Here is a 14,473-nt window from a genome sequence, read left to right as displayed (position 1 = left end):
ATCTTTAATGACCTTCACAGAAACTTCATCACCTTTATGTTTCCATACCAAAAAACCCAAATTAAATTAAAACATTTTAGTTTGAAATGTTGAAGCATTAAATCTGTATTAGTCATCCCCATGGTGCTAATAATTAATTTAATGTTTTTTACACTCAGTGTAGTTGGCACAAAGGTAAGATCTAGAGAGAGTTATGTTTACAGCTTGACATTCATAACTAGTCCTGCTTGAATCATTTTTACATGGTCCTCTACACCAAAAAGGACAACAGTACAGGCAGGGAAAAGGCTAGTAACGTCGTCCGGGAGATCAGGCAATAGGTTGATAACAGGAAATCCGATAGGCTAAAGTACAGGCAGGGAATAGGCAAAAGGCGTTGTTAGTGAGGCAGGCAAAAACTATCATACACAGGTGGAGTAATGTGGAGACAATCACAAAGACAGGTGAGACAGATCAGGGTGAGACATAAGTATTCAGACCCTTTACTCTGTACTTTGTTGAAGCACCTTTGGCAGTGATTACAGCCTCGAGTCTTCTTGGGTATGACGCTACAAGCTTGGCACACCTGTATTTGGGGAGTTTCTCCCATTCTTCTCTGCAGATCCTCTCAAGCTCTGTCAGGTTGGATGGGGAGCGTCGCTGTACAGCTATTTTCACGTCTCTCAAGAGATTTTCGGTCAGGTTCAAGTCCAGGCTCTGGCTGGGACACTCAAGGATATTCCACTCCTACATTGTCTTGGCAGTGTGCTTAGGGCTATTTTCCTATTGGAAGGTAAACATTTGCCCCAGTCTGAGGTCCTGAGTGCTCTGGAGCAGGTTTTCATCAAGGATCTCTCTGTACTTTGCTTCGTTCATCTTTCCCTCAATCCTGACTAGTCTCCCAGTCCCTGCCGCTGAAAAACATCCCCACAGCATTGATGCTGCCACCATCATGCTTCACTGTAGGGATCGTGCCAGGTTTCCTACAGACGTGACGCTTGGAATTCAGTTTAAAGAGTTCAATCTTGGTTTTATCAGACCAGAGAATCTTGTTTCTCATGGTCTGAGTCCTTTAGGAGCCTTTTGTCAAACTCCAAGCGGGCTGTCATGTCCTGTTTACTGAGGAGTGGCTTCCGTCTGGCCACTCTACCATAAAGGCCTGATTGATGGAGTGTTGCAGAGATGGTTGTCCTTCTGGAAGGTGCTCCCATCTCCACAGAGAAACTCTGGAGCTCTGTCAAAGTGACCATTGGGTTCTTGGTCACCTCCCTGACCAAGGCCCTTCTCCCCTGATTGCTCAGTTGGCCCGGCGGCCATCTCTAGGAAGGGTCTTGGTGGTTCTAAACTTCTTCCATTTGAGTTTGATGGAGGCCACTGTGTTCTTGGGGACCTTCAATGCTGCAGACATTTTTTGGTACCCTTCTCCAGATCTGTGCCTTGACAGAATCCTGTCTCGGAGCTCTACAGAGAATTCCTTTGACCTCATGGCATGGTGTTTTGCTCTAACGTTCACTGTCAATTGTGGGACCTTATATAGACAGGTGTGTGCATTTCCATAATTATATTAAAACCAACCTGGGTCTGGGGCCCCACTTTGGCCAACCCATTCTAAATGTTCTGGACACGCCATTGCGTAAATCTAACTGGTAGAGAGGATGTGTTATGAATAGGAAATAACCCAGAGCCTTGTGGACCTCTAGCGATAATATCTAATTTCAATCWATGTGGTCGTTAACCCAGCCCTGGACTTGTCACATTCCGCCACAGTAATTCATTTWAAAAAAAGACGTGTTTTACCACTGGTCAGGTGACCTATCAGGGCAGACACTGGACATCTGGCCACTCAACAGGAGTGTGTGTGTGTGTGCGCATGCATGCCTGTGTGTGTGCCTGTGTGTGTTGGGCACTGGGGCTAGCCTGGATTGGTTAGGMTGTTACATGAAGCATAAGAAATTTGTTTAATTGTGTTATACAAGTGTAGAACATTACGCACCAGAAGATTCATAGAGACCTGGAGCTCAGGGCATGTTAAGTATAACTGTGTCCTTAAGGTGGCGGATCACACAAGTCTTTCAGAATAACATGCTAATGAGTTGAGAGAACACAAGAAAACTGGAAACGTTTCCTCATAAAGAATTGAGGAATGCTAGGCCTAAATTTAATAGGACAAAACATGAATAGGCCTAAGTTTAATAGGACAAAAAAGGAATAGGCCTAATCATCACTGAGCCACCATTTTCCTTCAGTAGCTGCTGCCTTGGCAGGAACTAATGGGGATCCATAGCTAAACCCAGGAAGAGTAGCTGCTGCCTTGGCAGGAACTACTGGGGATCCATAATAAACCCCAGGAAGAGTAGCTGCTGCCTGGCAGGAACTAATGGGGATCTATAATAAACCCCAGGAAGAGTAGCTGCTGCTTGGCAGGAACTAATGGGGATCCATAATAAACCCCAGGAAGAGTAGCTGTTGCTTTGGCAGAACTAATGGGGATCCATAATAAACCCCAGGAAGAGTAGCTGCTGCCTTGGCAAGAACTAATGAGGATCCATAATAAACCCCAGAGAGAGTATCTGCTGCCTTGACAGGAACTAATGGGGATCCATAATAAACCCCAGGAAGAGTAGCTGCTGCCTTGGCGGGAACTAATGAGATCCATAATAAACCCCAGGAAGAGTAGCTGCTGCCTCGGCAGGAACTCATGGGGATCCATAATAAACCCTTGGAAGAGTAGCTGCTGCCTTGGCAGGAACTAATGGGGATCCATAATAAACTCCAGGAAGAGTAGCTGCTGCCTTGGCAGGAACTAATGGGGATCCATAATAAAAACCCAGGAAGAGTAGCTGCTGCCTCGGCAGGAACTCATGGGGATCCATAATAAACCCTTGGAAGAGTAGCTGCTGCCTTGGCAGGAACTAATGGGGATCCATAGTAAACCCCAGGAAGAGTAGCTGCTGCCTTGGCAGGAACTACTGGGGATCCATAATAAACCCCAGAAGAGTAGCTGCTGCCTTGGCAGGAACTAATGGGGATCTATAATAAACCCAGGAAGAGTAGCTGCTGCCTTGGCAGAACTAATGGGGATCCATAATAAACCCAGGAAGAGTAGCTGCTGCCTTGGCAGGAACTAATGGGATCCATAATAAACCCCAGAGAAATAGCTGCTTCCTTGACAGGAACTAATGGGGTCCATAATAAACCCAGAAGAGTAGCTGCTGCGTGCAGGAACTAATGGGGATCCATAATAACCCCAGAAGAGTATCTGCTGCCTTGACAGGAACTAATGGGGTCCATAATAAACCCCCGAAGAGTAAGCTGCTGCCTTGGCAGGAACTAATGGGGTCCATAATAAACCCCAGGAAGAGTAGCTGCTGCCTTGGCAGGAACTAATGGGGATCCATAATAAACCCCAGGAAGAGTATCTGCTGCCTTGACAGGAACTAATGGGGGTCCATAATAAACCCCCAGGAAGAGTAGCTGCTGCCTTGGCAGGAACTACTGGGGATCTATAATAAACCCCAGGAAGAGTAAACCGATCTCTCCTGCTGCGCTGCGATGTCAGGATTCCAGGCATATGAGGGTATAGGGTTGAGCCAGGAGTTGATTGACAGTCGGAAGAGCAAATGAAATGATATGAGGGACATCCCAGCTTCAAGTGGTGTCAGATTTCACATCCTGCTTCACACAGGCAAAAGAGACATAATCAGCCATTTTGATCTATGGTGTCCACAGATCGATTTATAAGTCAAAATGTCAGCCAGAACCACGCAGGTCCCCAAAACAGGGAACTTTACCTCTATGAGTTAACAGATGAATAAACATTATGCCTGTTTAAACCTTAGGGCTCTATTCAATCTGTATTGCAGAAGTTCAGCGTTACAACGTGATTGAAATGTAAAAGGCAATGTTCCCGTGTTAGYGGAGAATGCACTGCGGCAAATGTCGGCTCAATCAGTGTGAATTACTGTTCAAATACACTGTTAATCAGAGCAGACTGGTACGGATGAGAATCGATGCATCAGTTCAGTAATATCTCTCAATTATCTCTTAACGAATACATTTTCAAAGTCTTTGAGAAGAAACAGCAAAAAAAAAAAGATGATTTAAAAATAATCTTGCAAGCCCTTTCATATGTAAATTACCCCCTAAAAATAAATGATCTACTGAAAGAGGTGGAAGTGTAAAAGAGCAACATCTTATCTGCTAGTTTGATAACTTGATCGTGTAAAGGGTCATGTGACAGAACTCAAAAACACCAAAACATTTGTGGATTTGTTTATCTTTAAGTTTTATTTTACCAGGCAGGTCAATTACGGGAAAAATAAAAATCTTATTTACAATGATGGCCTGGCAAGAATAAATGAAAAGGTCTAAATTTAATAGGACAAAACATGAATAGGCCTAAATTTAATAGGACAAAACATGAATAGGCCTAAGTTTAATAGGACAAAAAAGGAATAGGCCTAAATTTAATAGGACAAAACATGAATAGGCCTAAGTTTTATAGGACAAAAAATGAATAGGCCTAATCATCACTGAGCCACCATTTTCCTTCAGGCCCCATGTCTATGATGTGTGCTGGGAGGAGGGCTCAGAGAGTAGGCCTATTTCTTTCACATAAGGCCTTTTAAGGGAATTGCTTTAACAAAAGCCTCCATTTTATCCGCTAAGTGCACTACCGCGTCGACTGAATACTGAATTGTGTGAGTTTGGATAATTCTACGTTGTTTCCCTTAGAGACATGGCCGTCATAAACGTTGCTAAGTGGGTGACTTTGGGTACGTGTTGGATTTAGACAGGAAATAAAACGTCACCCTAATCCCATTTTTCCCCCTCCTTCATCTGTCTTGGTTTTGACTCACAATAAGACATTTAAGATGACTTTTGCGACGTATGATTCAGTGTTGTTAAGTGCGTAGGATTGCCTAACACCCCTGCGCCTTCCTGTTCTTCACTGGGCATTGCTTTACGTGTGATAGAACATATGACTGAGCCAATACTCCACATTTTCACTTTGTTTCACTGAAACAATTACAAGCCATCACACAACAAGGTGTTGGCACACTGAGCAATTTAACAGAGAGAATATGACATTATAGTCAGGAAAATTAAAAACACAAATTGTGACTTAACTGTAAACATATGGAAAAGCTATTCATAATGCCATCTAAATTAAACAGTGTTATTGCCATTTTATTAAAACCAAGAAAGGTTCACAGAATACCTTCAGATTCAATTTACACTTTGAGTCTTTATGACATTACTATCAAATTCACTGTGTCTTTATGACATTACTATCAAAATCACTGTCTTTATGACATTACTATCAAAATCACTGTGTCTTTATGACATTACTATAAAATCACTGTGTCTTTATGACATTACTATCAAAATCACTGTGTCTTTATGACATCACTATCAAAATCATGCAATTCTGTTAAATCCTTAGTGATGTCACTCTCATTAAAAAAATGAAATAATGATTTGTCAATCACATTTATATATGTATATGATACCATTCAACAAACATACATTCAACATAAATTAACAGACATTGGGGGGGGGGGGGGGAAATCTTTATACAATTGAAAGGGCATACTCACAGTAAGTAAAATGCCATGTCTAGGTTGTATTGTCCATTGGGCACGTCCAACATGTCACAATGAACCATTTGCATTTAGAGTCTGCATTAACTCTAATTGAAAAGATGTTGTCTGAAGGTCAAACACATAACCATGGAACAACGTCAACACACCATGGTTGATTTTTGACAAAGTCACAACATTGTTACCGTGACGTACAGAAAATGTTCAAAAGTGTTTGTTTACATTTACTTTGTTTACAAACATTGGAGTAAAACAAGCTTATATTTTGGTTCTGATGGGGTACTACAGTTGAACTAAGCTCATTAGGCATTTCTAAGTTGTATTCTTCAAGAATCAAATGGATATATACAAAGTTGGAAGCACAGAATTGTCTAGAACGTATGCTGTAATGTTAAGATTTTCCTTCACAGGAACTAAGGGGTCTAGTCCGAACCATGAAAAAAACAGCCCCAGATCATTATCCCTCCTCCACCAAACTTTACAATTGGCACTATGTATTGGGGAAGGTAGCATTTTCCTGGCATCCGCCAAACCCAGATTCATCTGCCGGACTGTGTGATCCATCACTCCAGAGAACTCGTTTCTACTGCTCCAGGGTCCAATGGTGCCTCGCTTTCCACCACTCCAGCCGACGCTTGGCATTGCGCATGGTGACCTTAGGCTTGTGTGCGGCTGCTCGGCCGTGGAAACCCATTTCATGAAGCTCCCGACAAACAGTTCTTGTGCTGATGACGTTGCTTCTAGAGGTAGTTTGGAACTCGGTAGTGAGGGTTGCAACCGAGGACAGACTATTTTTTACGTGCTACGCGCTTCAGCACACGGCGTTCCCGTTTTATGAGCTTGTGTGGCCTACCACTTCGCGGCTGAGCCGTTGTTGCTCCTAGACGTTTCCACTTCACGATAACAGCACTTACAGTTGACGGGCAGCTCTTGCAGCCACCCTGGGGATCTTGCAGGGCAAACATTTTTACGAACTGGCTTGTTGGAAAGGTGGCCTTCTTATGACGGCGCTACATTGAAAGCCACTGAGCTCTTCAGTAAGGCCATTTTTTTATGACAATGTTCGTCTATGGAAATTGCATGGCTTGGGCTAGATTTTATACACCTGTAAGAAACGGGTGTGGCTGAAATAGCCAAATCCACTAATTTTAAGGGGTGTCCACATACTTTTGTTAATATAGTCAACAACAACAACAAAAAATGGATGGATCAGCTGTAGATTGCCCCTTCAAGCAACAGCTAAACCATCTTGTTCTGAGGCATCGTGTTTATGCAACAACAGCACAACTGAGAAATGCCCAGGGTAAAAGCACCGTAACGTCACGGACACAAAGCCAATGACCATGGACTCACATTCAGATGGAAGGATAAAGATTCTTAGTTGTTTCATAAATCAAACCTGACCAATAAGGTCTAGACTGTGTCTGGATATGCATGATCTTAAGTAGAGGAACCAGGCAGGCAGATAACATTGACCTAAGACTTTGTCATTGAGAGAACGTGGTCTACTCTAGTGCTCAGTATGGCAGCTCCCACAACACCACAACAATAACACCATTTAGATAACAGAGTCTGTCTTATCCACCCGTTTGAGGGCTTGTTGCATCCCGACGGCAGACAGCTTGCGGTTGATATTGCGGTAYCGGCAGCGCAGCAGGTTGCTGTAGGTGGTCCTCAGGTCCCTGTTGAAGAAGGCGTAGATGAAAGGGTTGAGGAGGGAGTTGGCGTAYCCCAGCCACAACAGGGTRCTCTCCACCCACAAGGGCACACAGCTAGGGCAGTCCGCCCTGCAGATGAAGGGTCTGGCCGTGGACAGTAAGAAGAAAGGCATCCAGCAGACACTGAAGGCCCCTACCACGATCCCCAGGGTGGCTGCTGCCTTCTGCTCCCGCTTGAAGATGGACATGTTCCTCCGGTTGCTCCTCATGAGGCGCGAGAATCGCGTGCACTCCTCCACCTCCCTGTGGAGCCTCAGGGCGGCCGACACACAGTCCACGRTSTCRTCTTCCTCCTCCTGTTCCTSCATGGCTTCCTCCTCTTCCCCCCGCGCCTCCTCCTCCCRGACCCGCGGYAAGCCCGTGATGGTGTGCTTGGCGGCGCTGAGCTTGGCGGCGTGGTAGATGCGGTAGTACATAATGAGCATGACGGATACGGGGATGTAGAACGCCACTGAGGTGGAGTAGATGGTGTAACCAAAGTCCTGGCTGATCAGACACACCTTGTTGTCGTTTACGTTCTGGGCCCAGCCGAAGAGGGGGGGCAAGGTGATGGAGGCGGACAGGAGCCACACGCACAGCACCATCTTGGCCATGCAACAGCCATTCTGTCTCACAGGGTAGGTCAGAGGCTTGGTTATGCCCAGGTACCTCAGAACGGACAACAAAATAAGCATATAATTAATTAGCTGTAAACATAAATTAACTGTTTATACATACAGAACTTATTACTGTAAATACATTGGATGAACAGCAAGGAACTTCCAAAGGAAAACAAACACTGGGGAGTTATTCACACCAAAATAAAGATAGCAATTATAATAAGATAGTGTATAACAATCTTATGATAATGCAGCCTGCTACTAGGGCTAGGCTATAACTTGTTTTAAAAGGAGATTGGAATTCCCGAACTCCTTACATGTTTTTATTATGTTTATGACAGGATAGGAGAACATACAGTATAGAGGGACCAGCAAAAATGTGTATAGGACTCATGAGGGGATCGAACTGCAGGGGGTAAACAAATAGTTTTGGAGGTGACAGTGCTACCCACTTAATTCACTATGAAAATATCAGTGTTAATTAGTTTTTTTAATGATTGATTTTATTTAGTAGCCTACACCAATTGGTGCCAAGCCCGTATGGGCTTATAAGACACGATTTCATCAAGTATGTGTGCAAAAAAACACTAAACAAAAATATAAGACTCAATTTAACAATTAAATGCATAATTAACAATCCTAATAAAAACGGCTTTCACCGTGTCACACTACACAAACAATGCGTGTCCTTCTATGTAGGTAATAGGCATGGGAATGACACTTACCTGTCTATGCTAATTACGCACAACGTCATTATGGATGCGGTGCAGCACATCACGTCCATGGCAATAAAAACATTGCAGAAGACTTGGCCAAAAACCCATTGCCCCCCAATAAGGTCCGTTATACTGACAAACGGCATAACTGCCAGCGCGATTGAAAGGTCGGCAACCGCCAGAGACACGATCAGATAGTTGGACGGCTGCCGCAACTTTTTCACGAAGCACACCGAAATCACCACCAGCAAATTCCCGCAGATAGTAAACAGCGTGAGCATGGTGAGGATCCCTCCAATAAATACCTTCTCCACCTTGTCGTAGTTCAGAATTTGCTCCCCACACCGAGTGCTATTCTCCATCAGCAGAGTTGAAGACTGCGAAGTGGCGGATACTGCCTCCGACGCCTCTTGCGCAATCTTCAGCAAGTGTGCAACGAGAGCCTCCGAAATCATATTTGTTGCACCGGGCTCTTTCACTTTCTCCATCACATAAGATTTCATGTTGCTGTTGTTGAAWGTTCCATCTGCATCCACGAACATGCTGGTTGGTTTTTATCCATGAACTTGCAACCCCGTAAAATGACATAGCCTATAGGCCTACGCACAGATGTGCATGTGTGATGTAAATGACTAATCTGCAACCTCCGCTCAGAGCGCGCATTCGTAGTAGTCGGAAGCACGCAAATTGCTCTATTTTGAGGACATTATTCATCACGCAAACATGTATCAAAAAACGACCTTAAAATGTTTCTCTGTGAACATCTCTGGTCGCCACGGAGAAATAACAGCTCCTGCGGCCATGTCAGTGCAATTATACGCTAACTGATTGACAAGGGACGTCAGGAACACCTAGACGTTGGAGTCATACCAAATGTATACAAAAACAAATAGCAAATGTCTCGCTGATTTATTCAAGACATGAAATAAGCATGTCATTATCTGAATAGCCAACCAATCCAATGCGGCCATGGACAATAACGGATGGGGGACCGTATCAAAATACCTTTATTGGCAACTAAATCAGGTGTAGTAGAATAGGCCTAATAATTGTAAGCTACAATATGGCCACAATAGCATCATTTTTTAATATTTTTAAGACATGCATATATATATATACAGTGGGGAGAACAAGTATTTGTTACACTGCCGATTTTGCAGGTTTTCCTACTTACAAAGCATGTAGAGGTCTGTAATTTTTTATCATAGGTACACTTCAACTGTGAGAGACGGAATCTAAAACAAAAATCCAGAAAATCACATTGTATGATTTTTAAGAGAGAATCCACTGTCCTTATGACATTCACTATCCCAATCACGTGTCTTTATGACATTACTATAAAATCACTGTGTTTTTATGACATTACTATCAAAATACTGTGTCTTTATGACATCACTATCAAAATCATGCATTTGTTAATCCTTAAGTGAATGTCACTCTCATTAAAAAAACTGAAATAATGATTGTCAATCACATTTTATATATGTATATGATACCATTCAACAAAGCAACTCTCAACATAAATTAACAGACATGGGGGGGGGGGGGGGGGGGGGGGGGGGGGAAATCTTTATAACAATTGATAGGGCATACTCACAGTAAGTAAAATGCCATGTTAGGTTGTATTGTCCATTGGCACGTCCAACATGGTACAATGAAACCATTTGCATTTAGAGTCTGCATAACTCTAATTGACAAGATTGTTGTCTGTAAGGTCAACACATTAACCATGGAACAACCGTCAAACGATGGCTTGATTTTTGACAAAGTCACAAATTGTTACGGACGTACAGAAAATGTTCAAAAGTGTTTGTTTTAGCATTTACTCTTTGTTTACAAACATTGGAGTAAAACAAGCTTATATTTTGTTCTGATGGGTACTACAGTTGAACTAAGCTCATTAGGCATTTCTAGTTGTATTCTTCAAGAATCAAATGGAATATAAAAAGTTGGAAGCACAGAATTGTCTAGAACGTATGCGTAATCGTTAAGATTTTCCTTCAAGGAATAAGGGGTCTAGTCCCGAACCATGAAAACCAGCCCCAGATCATTTCTCCGCCACAAACTTTACCATTGGCAACTATGTATTGGGAAGGTACATTCCCTGGCATCCGCCAAACCCAGATTCATCTGCCGGACTGTGTGATCCATCACCCAGAAACTCGTTTCACTGCTCAGGGTCAATGGGCCTCGCTTTCCACCACTCCGCCGACGTTGGCAATTGCGCATGTGAACCTTAAGGCTTGTGTGCGGCTGCCTCGCCGTGGAAACCCATTTCATAAGCTCCCGACAAACAGTTTCTTGTGCTGATGACGTTGCTTCTAGGGTAGTTGGCACTCGGTAGTGAGGGGTTGCAACGGCAGACATGACTATTTTTACGTGCTACGCGCTTCGAGCACACGGCGTTCCCGTTTATGAGCTTGTGTGGCTACCACTTTGCGGCTGAGCCGTTGTTGCCCAGACGTTTCAATTCGATAACAGGCACTTACAGTTGACGGCAGCTTCTTGCAGCCCACCCGGGGATTGCAGGCAAACATTTTTTACGAACTGCTTGTTGGAAGGTGGCCTCCTTATGAGGCGCACTTGAAAGCCACTGCGCTCTTCAGTAAGCCCATTTTTTTTATGACAAATGTTCGTCTTGGAAATTGCATGCTTGGGCTAGATTTTATACCTGTAAGAAAACGGTGTGGCTGAAATAGCCAAATCCATAATTTTAAGGGGTGTCCACATACTTTTGTTAATATAGTCAACACAAAACAAAAAATGGATGGATCAGTGTAATTGCCCTCCAAGCAACAGCTTAAACCATCTTGTGTCTGAGGCATCGTGTTTATGCAACAACAGAGCACAACTGCGAATGCCAGGTAAAGCACCGTAACGTCACGGACCAAAGCAATGACCATGGACTCACAGTCAGATGGAAGCTAAAGATTCTTATGTTGTTTCATAAATCAAACGACAATAAGTCTAGACTGTGTCTGAATGGCATATCTAAGTAGAGAACCAGGCGGGCAGATAAACATTGACCCTAAGACTTTGTCATTAAGAGAACGGGTCTACTCTAGGCCAGTATGGCAGCTCCCACAACACCACAACATAACACCATTTAGATAACAGAGTCTGTCTTATCCACCCGTTTGGAGGGCTTGTTTGCATCCCGACGGCAAGAAGCTTGCGGTTGAATTGCGGTAAACGCAAGGCAGCAGGTTGCTGTAGGTGGTCTCAGGTCCCTGTGAAGAAGGCGTAGATGACAGGGTTTGACGGAGGGAGTTGGCGTAGCCAGCCACAACAGGGTCCTCCAACAGGGACAACAGCTAGGCAGTCCGCCCTGGCAAGATGAAGGGTCTGGCCGTGGACAGTGAGAGAAACGGCATCCAGCAGACACTGAAAGGCCCCTACCCGATCCCCAGGGTGGCCTTGCTGCTTCTGCTCTCCGCTTGAAAGATGGACATGTTCCTCCGGTTGCTCCTCATGACGGCGCGAGAATCGCGTGCACTCCTCCCTCCTTGGAGCTCAGGGCGGCCGACCACACAGTCACGCTCTCTTCTTCCTCCTCCTGTTCCTGCATGGCTTCCCTCCTTTCCCCCGCGCCTCCTCCCCCCGACCGCGGAAGCCCGTGAATGGGTGTGCTTGCGGCGCTGAGCTTGGGGCGTGGTGATGCGGTAGTACATAATGAGCTGAGGATACGGGATTAGAACGCCACTGAGGTGGAGTAGATGGTGTACCAGAAGTCCTGGCTGATCAGACACAACCTGGTTGTCGTTTACCGTTTTCTGGGCAGCCGAAGAGGGGGGGCAAGGTGATGGAGGCGGACAGGAGCCACACGCACAGCACCATCTTGCCATGCAACAGCCTTCTGTCCTCGACAGGGTCAGGGTCAGAGGCTTGGTGATGCCAGGTACCTCAGAACGGACAACAAAATAAGCATATAATTAGATTAGCTGTACAACATAATTAACTGTTTAATACATACAGAATTATTACTGTCATATTGGATGAACAGCAAGGAACTTCCAAAGGAAACAACACTGGGGAGTTTAATTCACACCAAAACTAAAGATAGCAATTATAATAAGATAGTGTATAACAATCTTTATGATAATGCAGCCTGCTACTAAGGGCTAGGCTAATAACTTGTTTTTAAAGGGAGCTTGGAAATTCCGAACTCTTACATGTTTTTTTTATGTTTATGGACAGATAGGAGAAATAAACAGTATAGAGGGCAAGCAAAAATGTGTATAGGACTCATGAGGGGCTGAACTGCAGGGTAAACAATAGGTTTGGAGGTGAGAGTGCTACCACTTAATTCACTATGAAAATATTTTATTTAGTAGCCACACAACATTGGTGCCAAGCCGTATGAGCTTAAGAACACGATTTTACAGTATTGTGCAAAAAAAACACTACACAAAATATAAGACTCAATTTAACAATTAATGCATAATTAACAATCCTAATAAAACGGCTTCACCGTGTAACTACACAAACAATGCGTGTCTTCTATGTAGGTAATAGGCATGGGAATGACACTTACCTGTCTATGCTAATTACGGCCACAAACGTCATTATGGATGCGTGCCAAGCACATCACTCCAGGCAATAAACATTGCAGAAGACTTGGCCAAGACCCATTGCCCCAATAAGAGGTCCCGTTATAACTGAAAACGGATAACTCCAGCGCGATTGAAAGGCTCGGCAACCGCCAGAGAACACGACATGTTGGACGGCTTGCGCAACTTTTTCACGAAGCACACCGAAATCAAACTCACGCAGCAATTCGCAGATAGTAAACAGCGTAGCATGGTGAGGATCCCCTCCAATAATACCTTCTCCACCTTGTCGTAGTTCAGAATTTGCTTCCCACACCTGATTGCTATTCTCCATAGCAGAGTTGAAGACTGCGAGTGGGATACTGCCTCGAGGGGGGGGGGACGCCTCTTTGCGCAATCTTCAGCAAGTGTGCAACGAGAGCCTCCCGAAATCATATTTGTTGCACGGGCTCTTTCACTTTCTCATACAATAAGATTCATGTTGCTGTTGTGAATTGTTCCATCGCATCCACGAAAGCTTGTTGGTTTTAATCCCTGAACCTTGCAACCCCGTAAAATGACATAGCCTATAGGCACGCGCAGATGTGCAATGTGTGATGTTAAATGCTAATCTGCACTCCGCTCAGAGGCCGCATTCGTAGTAGTCGAAGCACGCAAATTGCTCTATTTGAGGACATTATTTCTCAGCAAACATGTATCCAAAACGACCTAGAAATGTTCTCTTGAACTCTCTGGTCCCCAGAGAAATCACAGCTCCTGCGGCATGTCGTGCAATTATACGCTAACTGATTGACAGGGACGTCAGGAACACCTGACGTTGGAAGTCATACAAATGTATACAAACAACACAATAGCAAATGTCTCGCAGGGGTGATTTATTCAAGACATGAAATAAGCAATGTCATTATCCTGAATAGCACCATCAATGCGGCCATGGACAGATAACGGATGGGGGACCTATCAAAATTACTTATTCGGCAACTAAATCTAGGTGTAGTAAGAATAGCCTAATAATTGTTAAGCTACAAGTATGCCGACATCCATCCATTTTTTGAATATTTTTAAGACATGCATATATATAATAAATATACAGTGGGGAGCAACAAGTATTTTTTCCATTGTGGAGAGGTTGGAGGTCTGTTTGATTGAGTTGTGTGGACAGGTGTCTTTTATACAGGTAACAGTTCAAACAGGTGCAGTTATAAGGTAATGAGTGGAGAACAGGGGGCTTCTTAAAGAAAAACTAACAGGTCTGTGAAGCGGGAATTCTTACGTGGTGGTAAGGTGATCACTACGTAATGTCCATGC

General features: G+C 44.0%; 1 protein-coding gene and 1 pseudogene across 1 annotated transcript; both read right to left on the bottom strand.

Annotated features, from left to right (window-relative positions):
* Window positions 1–7,046: 7,046 nt before the first annotated feature.
* LOC112069991 (5-hydroxytryptamine receptor 7-like) lies at window positions 7,047–9,259 on the bottom strand. Its single transcript, XM_024137389.2, has 2 exons — window positions 8,625–9,259; window positions 7,047–7,948 (listed from the first exon to the last, which is right to left on the bottom strand). The coding sequence occupies exons 1-2, from the start codon at window positions 9,155–9,157 to the stop codon at window positions 7,141–7,143; spliced, it is 1,341 nt and encodes a 446-aa protein (XP_023993157.1). The 5' UTR covers window positions 9,158–9,259; the 3' UTR covers window positions 7,047–7,140.
* Window positions 9,260–12,306: 3,047 nt separating this feature from the next.
* On the bottom strand, window positions 12,307–13,600 carry LOC112069986 (5-hydroxytryptamine receptor 7-like; annotated as a pseudogene).
* Window positions 13,601–14,473: the final 873 nt, after the last annotated feature.

This window comes from Salvelinus sp. IW2-2015, unplaced genomic scaffold, assembly GCF_002910315.2.
Source record: "Salvelinus sp. IW2-2015 unplaced genomic scaffold, ASM291031v2 Un_scaffold1187, whole genome shotgun sequence".
NCBI lineage: Eukaryota > Metazoa > Chordata > Actinopteri > Salmoniformes > Salmonidae > Salvelinus > Salvelinus sp. IW2-2015.
This window is presented reverse-complemented; position numbering and strand designations above follow the sequence as displayed.